Source organism: Zalophus californianus, chromosome 10, assembly GCF_009762305.2.
Source record: "Zalophus californianus isolate mZalCal1 chromosome 10, mZalCal1.pri.v2, whole genome shotgun sequence".
NCBI lineage: Eukaryota > Metazoa > Chordata > Mammalia > Carnivora > Otariidae > Zalophus > Zalophus californianus.
This window is the reverse complement of record NC_045604.1, coordinates 21,555,217-21,567,731: the sequence shown is the minus strand read 5'-3', so window position 1 is coordinate 21,567,731 and position 12,515 is coordinate 21,555,217. Positions and strand designations below refer to the sequence as shown.

At 35.6% G+C, this 12,515-nt stretch overlaps 1 protein-coding gene across 2 annotated transcripts in view; it reads right to left on the bottom strand.

Moving 5' to 3' along the window:
• The window catches only part of CDC73 (cell division cycle 73), a 116,876-nt gene that overhangs the window by 23,387 nt on the left and 80,974 nt on the right, over nt 1-12,515 (bottom strand). For both annotated transcript variants that reach the window (XM_027609994.2, XM_027609993.2), the window contains exons 12-13: nt 8,233-8,268; nt 7,707-7,794 (exon numbers count right to left, since the gene is read on the bottom strand). In XM_027609994.2, the coding sequence (XP_027465795.1) occupies nt 7,707-7,794; nt 8,233-8,268 (124 nt within the window). The remainder of the gene's footprint in view (nt 1-7,706; nt 7,795-8,232; nt 8,269-12,515) is intronic.

The following is a 12,515-nucleotide window of genomic DNA, read 5'->3' as shown; positions in this document are numbered from 1 at the left end:
TGTAATATTGGCAATGCTCCCAGGTACTTAGCAAACACAAATGTAAACCTTTTCTGGATTACTCCTCCCCTCCACCTTCATTTTAAATTCCAAGGAAAATGAACAGTAAATGAAGACAATGAAAAGCATTAAATGTACTAGATAAACTAAACACACAAGGAAATGAGAGCCATCATGAAAGAAACAACTGTCAAAAGAAAAAGGTAACTAAGGACTTCTAATAATGCAATCATCAAAGATCAAAGCTTATAAAACAAGATTGCAAATATGGACAGGAGAAAAAAATACTTTAAAAAGACCAAACAGCGAACCACTAAAATTGAAAAAGTCCCAGAAAGAGAAGAGAAAAGGGGCGGGGAGATACACAGGTAAAGGGCCAGGACTCAGAATTGACAAAAAACACAAATCCATACACTTAATTCTAATGAATCTTAAAGTGGGATATATAAGAAATCTACATCTAGGTTGAACAGAAACAAATTTAAAATGGTCTGCCTGGGGGGCTCAGTTGGTTAAGCGACTGCCTTCGGCTCAGGTCATGATCCTGGAGTCCCGGGATCGAGTCCCATATCGGGCTCCCTGCTCAGCAGGGAGTCTGCGTCTCCCTCTGACCTTCTCCCCTCTCATGTGCTCTATCTCTCATTCTCTCTCTCTCAAATAAATAAAATCTTTAAAAAATAAAATAAAATAAAATAACCAGGTAAAGCAGATTTCCTTCATAGGACTGATTATCACACTAACGGGTGACCTATGAACCAACACAGGAAGCTAGAATGTAGTGCAATAGTATCTTAAAAGTAACGAGGAAAAAAAAAAAGAAAAAAGAAACTGTATTTGTTTTCCAAAGTGGTTGAATCCTTTTGCACTACCTGTGGCTGTTGGGAACAAACTATTCATGGTCCAGAGTAAACTCCAGTAATTGTTCAGCCTGCTTCTTCCCCAGGCCTCAGGTAGTTTTCTCACATGAATGTGCTCAATAGTATTTGACTAAATGTGAGGGGAACCCTCTAGATATATTTGAAGCACTCTCTACATGCAATCTCTCTTCTGGAACTCTGTCCTCTATCATTATGGCCAGAATCATGAGTGCCATCCAATCATTTTATTTAAATAAACTTATACTCCTACTAAAACTTCTCTCAAGATAACATTTATAATTATATGTAAAATGTACTTATTAATACTTTCATAATATAACCTTGATTTTGTTATTTAGGGATGTTAAAGGTTATGGTAGGTTTTGTTCTGTTTCATTTTTTATTGAAGGGCTGAAAAATTGAAAAATCCTTAATTTTACATGAAACCAAATAAAATCTATGCCAAATGAGCTATGGGGTACAGCCAGTACTATAATTGTGTGGAGGTGGTTTCAATTATGCATTAATTACATAGCGAAGCCTCCAGCTGACTCACACTGTAGGGGAGATGTCAGTTGCAATGAGGTGTTAAACAATGAAGGGAGTGTTTTATACTTAAATTAGGCTCAGTCTATCCTAAGAATGTGGTCTATTTAATTATTTGGTTTCTCTGTTGTGAGCTTAAGGAGAAAAACACTAAAATTTACTTTGTGATTTTTTTGCATTGTTTACTATCTTCCATTATAAATAATATTTAAGATTTAGATTTGTAATATATTCAGATGAGCACCATAAAGGTTCTGGAGAATGAAAAACTAAAGGCAGAATTTGTTTAACATTCCAAAAACTTACTGTGAATTTTCTGTAACCATTAAGGTATATTTATAAAAAATAGAAATACCTGTCAATTACTAAAAATTGTTAGAGTTGGAAATACCAAATTTACAAATCATAAAAATCAAAGAACTACAAAGGGCTTTAAACACCTGATCCAAATACAGTTAGTGCAAAAAATGCAATACCAACTATAATGACACTTCACAGGAACTAAAATCAAATCCCAGATACAGATACAACTATCATATATCAAAGAAGGAATTTGAAATTAGGCATAAATACACTAAATGAAATTAGGCATAAATACACACAGCTTGCACAAACACAGGCAAAAACCAAAATTTGAATTCCAAGGACATAAGTCTGCCATTCTCCAAATTATCAATGTGTTCCTCCCTCCTTTTCTGTTTCCTAGACATTTATTTAATATCCACTACTGGGCAAACACTGTTTTCAACAATGGAGGTACAAATAACAATAAAGTAATAAGCCCTTTTCTCTAACGAATTCACAATTTAGTTGGAACTGTGAATTCCAACTGGGTGCCAGACTGTAAAACACAGAAGCCATCACAAAACAAAAACAAAAATATAGATGCATATACTTCAGAGAATATAAACAATGAAAAAACTATTCTTGTATACTCATTAGAAGTTGGAAAGCAGACACGTGAATGCTCAAACAAAACCTAACAAAATTTTTAAAGCAGTTAATGAAATCCATTTTTTTGCATGGGTCTGACACAGTTTCAGTTACATTATCAAATTTCAAGGAGGGCCAAAATCATTGTATTTCTTATTCACTCAATTGTAGATGACTTGAGGAATTACTTGAGTAATTCATAACACTGTAAGAACACTAAACGATAAAAGCCTAATGAAATATAAAACATAAGAAGCCCTTCTTTCCCAACTGGTAATGGAAAAAAGCTCAGTGAAAATTTCATTCAAAAGTACTAAAGAAAAATACTCTATAGATATATTTGTGCCACATTACATAGATTTTTTTAATAAAGCTATTTAAGTCATAAGGTACTTCAATTCTGCATTTGGTAAAAACTGAAATCAGCAAGTTTTATAACTTATTTTGTATCTCATTTTTAATTAGTCATAAGTTATTGTAGAAGCAGTAGGATTTTCTTTTTTGGAGGTCAGGTTGCTTTTGTTCTCTTTCTTCAAGAATTGTCATTGTTATTTACTGAGAAAGAAGGCAGAGCATTCACATTCTTTTTTTGGATACTTACTATGTTACTGACTGAAAATATTTTCCTAGTTACCACTAAAAATATTTAACAAGAATTTTCAATGTCAAACCAAATTACAAAATATTGTTATTGTAATTAACAGTGAATATAAGGCCCTGAATATTGCTGAAGAGTATTTTGTTCCAGAATAAAACCCAATTTCTTTTTGTAAAATTTATTTATTTTAGAGAAAGGGAGAGACAGAGAGAGTGCAAGCATGCATGTGAGGTGAGGTGGGTCCTCAAGCGGACTCCACCAAGCACAGAGCCCGATGCCAGGCTCCATCTTACAACCTGAGCCAAAATCAAGAGTCAGGCACTTAACTGAATAAGCCACCAGGCGCCCCTAAAGCCCAATTTCTTAATCTGAATGTTTGTTAAGAATCTCCATCCACTCCTCCTGCTTGTGTTCCCTCTCTCACTGTGTCTCTCTCTGTCAAATAAATAAGTAAAATCTTTAAAAAAAAAAAAAAAAGAATCTCCATTATCAAAGGTTAAAATAACTAAGCTGGTCTTTGGGAGACCTGGTTATAGTTTCTGCTCTGCAACTAACAACCAGAGTAGTCTTTTTATCTCTTGCCATTTTCATTGAGGGTAAGAATGTATTCTGACAATCCTTTTTAGGTCTGAAAAATCTAGAAAATAATAAATTTCAAGTATTTCCTTAGATTATTAAAAAAACCCATCACTACAGTTATGTACGTTCTCACTAACACCACATTATTTGTGAGAGGAGCTAGGTGAAGTTTTTAATGGCTGATATATTATTGCTGAGGTTTAATTTGATTTTGAACTTATCTTCAAGATGTGATTTGTTTGTTAGTGTCAAAGAAAATTATACTTTTCACTATACTCTCAATAATAAGGCATTGAAATTGGGTTTTATACTAAATGCTGCAACATATTTTATTTCTCATCAGTTGCAACAAATGACTCCTAACACAATCATATGAGCTCCAAGAAGATTGAGCTTGCAGTATATTTATCTACACATAGCACTTTGATTTTTAGTTTTTGCTCTATAGTGTTGAATGAATAAACTCAGTATAGACAGATTAAATACACCTTATAAAATTCCAGTTCCAGTAATTATAAAAACCCTTCCAAGAAATGTCAGATAAAATATAACAAACATCTGAAATGTACAGCTGAGCTGGAAAGAAAACAGTCATGGGCCAGAAATCACTGGTGCTTCAGTGGATGAAAAAGGAAGAGAGGAACACGCTCTTGAGACTTCGTTTTTACCACCCACACAAAGGAAGGACACAAAGAAACTAGAACTGGAACCTTACAAGAGATAATCAACAAAAGGATGAACTGGGGGGGGGGGGATTCCAATAAAGTTCTAAGGAAGTGTATCCACCTTGATCTGGCTCTAGAGCAGGGGAGGAAAAGGAGTCATGGATAATTTATCAACCAAGGGCCTACCCCAATGTCACTCTGGTCTGTTCTGAATTTGAATTTATGCTATGCTGGTGGACCAGAAATCCTTGAATTGAGAATTTAACATAAAAATCAACTTTAAGGGGTGCTTGGGTGGTTCAGTTGGTTAAGTATCTGCCTTCAGCTCAGGTCATGATCCTGGGGATCCTGGGATCCAGCCCTGTGCTCTGGCATCCCTGCTCGATGGGGAGTCTACTTTGCCCTTCCCTCTGCCTCTCCTCTCACCCCCCCTCATGCTCTCTCTCTCTCAAATAAATAAGTAAAATCTTTAAAAATAATAATGAAAAATAAAAATAAAAATCAACTTTAGACTTGTCATATCCCTGTAGCATCCAACAAAAGCAAATTTATAAAATCATTCTGTAAGTAAGGGATAGTCTTCAACCCAGAATTTCTTCAAATAATTAAAGCTTAGGGAGCAAAAGTCCAAATCCATAACAAATGCCAAGATTTAATCACTAATTACATAAAGTAACTGGACAATTTGACAACCCCTATTCAATAAGAAGTACCATAACAGAGTACCAAATACTAGGAAAAGGTTATAACAGAATACCTGTAAGCCCCTTCTCTCCAACTAATGACCACAACACCACTCTTATCCTCTAAAACATTATGTAGTATATATGTTGGGTTCTTCCATTTTCTTTCACCTATCTGATGAAAAGCAGAATAAACTACCTTTAAAATGCTAAATATCCAGCAGTGTTTAAGTGAGTCTGTAAACAATTCACCCATTTTAATAATCAGCATGACTGAAAAAAATTAATTGAGAAAACTACAGGATAGGGTGACCACTGTTTCTTCAAAATAGCATTTTACTAAACTATGTGAATTCTGCAGTATAATTTTAGAAATTATTCTCTTGTCTTAACTCATGGGCCTGTATGTGGGAAAGGGAAAACAAATTTTCCCCTTGAAAATATTTTATTAAAATGATCGTATTTTGGGATGCCTGGGTGGCTCAGTTGGTTAAGCGTCCGCCTTCGGCTCACATCAAGATCCAAGGGTCGTGGGATCGAGCCCCTAATCACGCTCCCTGCTCATTGGGGAGCCTGCTTCTCCCTCTGCCTGCCGCTCCCCCTGCTTGTGCTCCCTTGTGCTCCCCTCTCTCTCTGACAAATAAATAAAATCTTAAAAAAAAATAAAATTATTGTATTTTATTAAGTCTAGTACTACACAGGCAAAGAGAAAAGGAACTTGTTAAAGAGGAGACAAGCATAGCCTACCTGAGCAAGGAGGCTGAAAACACATGCACCACCACCCCCCGTGCAGACATACATGCACACAGCGCCATGTCCACACACACACTTTTCAATTTTTAATGAAAGAAGACAGTTAATTTAAGTTAATGTATACTACATAAAAGCGTAATGACTTAGAACAAGGTCCACCCAGAATTCACAGATGCAAACAACACCACCAATAGCAGAAATAAATCATGACAATCTGGCATATGAAATTTAAAATGAGAGGAAAGCATGGTAGATATCCTTCTGTCATGAGCAAAATAGACATCCAGAAATCACTAGGAAAACCACTTATTATTTGCCATGCTAGTAATAATGTTCATAAACTTGACATCATTCTGAAAATCACTTGACCATGGCTCATTTTGAGCCTTACTAATGTATCACTGAAATTATTTAAAACAATTTTAACATTGCTATTTTTCTTCTGTAAATGACAACCAATATAAGAAGTATGAAGATTTAAAAAGTAATCATGATCTCTAAAAGTGGCACACCTACTCATATTAACTAACATAAATACTTCTGGAAAATGCTTAAATTTTAAGTCTGAAGCTGGCTAGGTAGGGGAGAGATTAATTTTGTACACATCATGATGTGTGTTTATTAGAACAATTTGAGTGTAACCGTGACTATATTCATTTTAAACAGAAAATGAGAAAGGAAGAGAAAGACTAAAAATTTCAGGTACAAAATTCCAGTTACAAATGAAAATGGTACACATTTCTAGTTATCAAATAAATACGTCATAGGGATGTAAAGTACAACACATTGGCTACTGTTAATAATACTGCATTGCATATTTGAAAGTAGTTAGGAGAATGGATTTTTAAAGCTGTCATCACAAGAAAAAAATTTTCCAACTATGTATGGTGATGGATGTTAACTGGACTTCTGTGGTGATCATTCTGCAATATATACAAATATGAAATCCTTACACTGTACACCTGGAACTAATAATAATGTTATGTCAATTATACCTCAATAAAAAAAGTTTTCTGGAAGCTAAGTATCTGGAAATTTTAACACAGGATAAAGGTTTCATTTTAACTTCAACTAAATTTTACTAACGTCTAGGTTAAAAAACTATATTCCCAACCTCCACCACCCCCTACACCCACGGTAAATAATATATACAGAAGTTCGTATCACTTTTCCCATTCCTCAATTAGAACTTGGAGAAGGGGAGAGGGAGAGAACTGGAATTTGTTTTAGAACTTCCCTCAAACTCTTCATGAAAAAGTCAAAACAAAACAACTCATATTAAAAATAAACACAGTAGTATCCTTTTCATTAGAACTTTTGCCAAAAATTTCTGTAATTTTCCCTAAAGAATCCAAAGAGAAAAGAATATACAGCAGACCCCTGAACAACACTGGTTTAAACTGCATGAGTCCACTTATACATGGATTTTTGGTTTGGTTTTGTTTTTTTTCTAATAAATGCAACACAGTACTCGGGTGCCTGTTGGCTCAGTCGGTTAGCATATGCCTTCAGCTCAGGTCATGATCCCAGGGTCCTGGGATTGAGCCCCGAATCAGGCTCCCTGATCAGCAGGGGGTCTGCTTCTCCTTCTCTCTCTGCCCTCACCCCCACCTGGCTCATGCTCGCTCACTCTCTCAAATAAATAAAATCTCTTTATAAAAATACAATAATGTAAGTGTATTTTCTCTTCCTTGTGATTTTTTTTAACATTTTTTTCTCTAGCTTACTTTATTGTACAGAACAGTATACAATACATAAGAGATACAAAATATGTGTTAATTGACTGTTATGTTATATGTAACATATTATCAGTAAGGCATCCATCAACATTAGGCTATTAGGAGTTACCTTTCTGCAGGAGTCAAAAGCTGTATGTAAATTTTTGATTGTGCTGGGGATCAGCACCTTAAACCCCTACATAGTTCAAGTACTCTGTATTTTGCTTTGAAAATTATACTTCAGACTATCTATAAAGCCTACAGCACAGAAACTGAAAGTGTTTTCTCCAAATAAGGAATACCAAATTCTTAACTACTAATTCTCAAAGATATCGCCATATCCAGTGAAAACAAGAGTTTAACAAATTACTTACTTCAGGTCCTGCAGAAGGTCCTTTGCATTAAGCATGGTTATTAAAGAGGTGGTAGCTGCAGGAATTATGATAATGGGTGTTCGAGAGCCTGTAAAGACAAAATTATAAAGGTAGCAAATATGTTATTATTATCAAGAAATATAGTTACTTTTGCAATTGATAAATTTGTAATCCTAACTCCCTTGAGCTAAAGAAATATTTTAAGTCAACAGTGATATTCAAAATATTTAGTAATCAGTATGACCTGATTACTGATTAATCAGAATGGATACCATGCACAAACATGTGATATAACTGCATAAGCATGATATTAGCCTTTGTTTTTTAATCTGGCTTATTCACGTTTACTTTTTATTTTAAAATTTTTTTTTTAAGTTTTATCTTTATTTAAGTAATCTCTACACCCAATCTGGGGCTCGAATTCATGATGCTGAGATCAAGAGTCACATGCTCTTCCGACTGAGCCAGCCAGGTGCCCCTACTTTTACTTTTTAAAATAAGTTTAAAATCATATGTACAACCTCACCTTTCTTCTGATTTGGGGGAGGTCTTGCTTGAGAAACTGTTAAGAGAGGGGGGAAAAAAAAAACTGAGTGTTACAAAATCACATTCTTATTTTCAAATTTACAAAGCAAGGCCTAAAAATTTAAATTACATATGACTAGTTAAAAAATTTTAAAATATACTGCAATCTTCTCAAATGATATCAATCTTCTCAAACAATTTATTTCTCTGTTTCACAAAAACACTAAAATGCCTTATCATTATTCAACAATCTATTGTAACAAAGCGGATATAACTACACGGCTAGACTCTTGAGTATCTACATTAATGGATACTAAAGTCTAGCAAAAGAAGCAAATAGTTTCTTAATTAACTGACAGCCAATGTTGTAAATGCAAAAACATATAACACTGGGGGGAAAGGCTGGAAGGAGGAAATGTGCTTAACTATTTGGGAGGGAAAAGAAAGGCATTATTGGGAACTAAGACCTAAAATATTTCTTACCATTTTTCTCTCTTTTCATGTGATCTTTGTTCATTAGAAGACAACATTATAGGCAATGAGTCATGTGAAGGTCTGTATTATTTTGAATTGTCCATATTATTTTTTTTAAGATTTTATTTATTTATTTGAGAGAGGAGGGAGGGAGACAGCGAGAGCAGGAGGCAGAGGGAGAAAGAATCTGAAGCAGAGTCAGTGCTGAGAGTCCAACCCTCAACTGACTAAGCCACCCAGGTGCCCCCAGTTGCCCATATTATTAGTAATTGAGAATGTAGGGGAGGTGGGTGGAGGGATGGGGTAACTGGGTGATGGGCATTGAGGGCAAGTGATGTGATGAACGCTGGCTGTTATATGTAACTGATGAATTACTGAACTTTACATCTGAAACTAATGATGTACTATATGTTGGCTAATTGAATTTTAATTAAAAAAATTGTGAATGTATGTTATAAAAACACAAATACTCATCTTTTCGTTATTTGTCTATATAATAGACTTTATAATGCACAGAAATATTTGCTGGCAAAATAACAGCAACACCAGCCTGGTTCAAGATTAATAAATTTTAGAATTTAAAAATACTGTACAATTTTCAGAATTTACATGTACAATATTTATTGACTGCTTTCTATGTGTCATGTACTGTATTAAAATTTCCATTTTCTTAAATCACAAAAATAAAAATTCTAGGAGATTTAAAATTCTAACTCAACATCAGCTGTTAAAAAAAAAGATTACCATTTTTAAAAGGATATATTCATTTTTGGAACGTGTTCTTTTTTAAAGCAGTAAAATGCTACATTTTAACTTAATACTTTGTACTCCTTTGTATAGCTACCTATTGTGATAAAATTTTATGGAGTCCAGCAGTACGATTTTTCCAGTCACAAGGCAGAGAAAAATATATATAAATACAAGTGCACACACATACATATTTATTATAGTGTTTTCATCTCTCTCTTCTTGCTAAGGGAAAAAACACTAAAGCTTTCTTAAATCATTTTTAGAAATAGGACTCATGGAAACACCTGATGAGCTAGATAGCATCATTTGGAATATAATACATTCTCAGTAAGTATTTGGTATTTGTTGGAGGGATAAAGTAATGGCAGGATGGATAGATTTGGATAAACATGAGACAGGACTTGCTAAGAAAATAAGTAAGGGGAACAACAAAAAAGAAATCTTTGCCTGAAACACCACTGGTTTGGTGAGAGCAGCCCACAGTGGACTCAGGAATTTAGGAAAAGATTCACTAAATTCAAGGGTGAGAAGACCCCATGTAAGAAAAAGACAAAATATAAAAGCACACATATTAAAATTTAGAGACTTAATAAAAACTAACTACAAAAGAATATAAATAGGTTCCCTGGTTAAGTAAGGCCCAAGGTACAGACGCGATGAGATGCGCACTACACTAAGCTTCATTCAGTGAGGGAGGGGAGAGGAGGGCAGAGTGACACCAGTCCATAGGGCAAATGATTAAGAGCAAGAATCTGTACTCAGATGATCTCAATTCCTATCTCCATTTTGCCACTTCCTAGGCAAATTACCCTGGCAAATTGAATTGATAGACCATTCAGTCTCAGTTGTCCTCAGCTATAAAACAGTAATAATAGTTTCTACATCTTGAAACTGTTATGAGAATCTTAAAAACAACAATGCTGAATAAGTCCTTAATCAGGTCTTGGCCCATATTTAATATTCAGCGAACCCTGCGGCTCTAGGTGATCCTAAATGCTACTACTTCTAGGAACACTAACGCTACCACTACCTTCAGCAAATTCCATGACTGAAAATTTACCAAGCTGATAATAATTATTATTGATTGCTATGTTTGATTTCTAATATAATTACAGTCTTCACTTAAATATTCAGAGCCTTATGCAGAAGCCCCTCTTATTATTACAAATAAAACAGAAATAGTCCCTGCCCTCAAAACCCTTCAGTAAAGTAGGGGAGTCAGACCATAAATAAGCAAGCATACAAACACATATAAACAAATTTGAACATGTAATATTAAGGAACAAAAGGTGTGTACACTGACGGAAAAGTGTCCTTTGGATAGAATGCTTAGAGAAAGCCTCTCAAAGAAAGTGGCATTTAAGCTGAGATTTCAAGGATGAAAAGGAGCCAATTTGCAAGGAGTAAGTGGAGGAATAGCCCAGGTTAGAAGTAGGAATGTGAGCAAATGCCAAAGACAAAAAGAAACTGCTGTGATTAAGGAATTGCAAATGTACAGACTACAGGGACAAAAGAAAGAGTGGCAGGAAATGAGGTTAAAAATATATTCAAGAACCAACTCATGTAAGGCTTTCTAGGCAACGTTAGGTTTGCATTTAAGTGCCACTGGAAAACCCTGTAACTTTTAAGCCAGAAAGTGACATAATTTGATTTTCATGTCACATCTTCTGTAAAGGAAAAACAATACAGATTTAGATAAGGAATCAAAAGGGGACAAGCATGAAAGCAGAAAGCTCAGTTAGGACTGTTAACAATAGTCCACGGTGGTGTTACTCAAATTAGGTGTAAAGATAGGAGGTTTCTTTTTTACTATTTTAAATTTCCAATCCAAGGTCAAGTGAATAAAATGCAGTAACAATGAATTACTAGAAAATAATCATGCACTTGGATGTTGTGACAGTATTGTATTCTCAATTTCTATATGTATCTTGTTGGAAGCTAGAAATAGGTCATGGACTAACACTTCAAGAAGCACTGGTCTAGAGAAATAATGGTTTAGACTTAAGTTGTGGTAGTAGAGATAAAAAGACAAATTTGAAACACAGAAAAGGTAAATTTGACAGAAGTCACTGACCTATTAGATGAGAGCAATAAGCATATGTGAAAAGTGAATAATGAAGAATAACTCCTGAACTTTTTTGCTCAAGAAACAGAGGTGCCATTTATTCATGAAGAAGACACCTGGGATAAAACATCAGGGAACAAAGGTTTTACATCAGTTTTAAGATGCCTATGGCATATCCAAATGTTAAACAGGCAGTTTATATAAGATACCAGAGATAAGAAGAGATGTCTGATTTGGAGGTACAAATTTGAAAATCATCAGTGCACAGATGTAAAACTATGGAATGAGATACGAGAACCAGCACAATCTTTTTTTGGGGGGGGGGGGTTCTTCCCCAAAGGAATGCTTTATTGACAAATTTCCCATTATCCATTTTTAGGAAAAGGTAAATCAGTTACTACACTTGCATCCTGCTTTCTCACCACACCCCATCCGTGATTCTAACCCTGAAGAAAAATCACCAAATGCTGTTCTTCCCATGGCGTCAGCAGGGACCGCAGTCCACCCAGGCTGTCTGAAGGGACCAGCAGACACTCAGCTTACCAGAGCACACCACGGTCTACCAGAGTGGACTCTGAGTGCATGCCCCCCCACCCCCGACCCAGGAGTGCACAGGTGCGTGGGCAGGAGCGGTCTCTGCCTGCTGGGAGCCAGTAAGGCACGGAGGGCTGCCCCTCCAGACACACCTCACATGTGGGGCCCTGACCGCAAGGCTGCTGGGGTGTGGCAGCTTCACAACGGGAATGAGATCTTTGTAGCTCCTGAGAAAAGGCGACAGCACAATCTTTTTAAAATATACAAAGGGTGGGGCATCTGGGTGGCTCAGCCGGTTAAGCGTCCACCTTCGACTTAGTCATGATCTCAGGGTCCTGGGATCAAGTCCTGCATGAGGCTCCCTGCTCAGCAGGGAGTCTGCTTCTCCCCCTTCCCTACCACCCTGGCTCCTGATCTCTCTCTCATTCCCTCTCAAAGAAAATATTTTAAAAATTAAATAA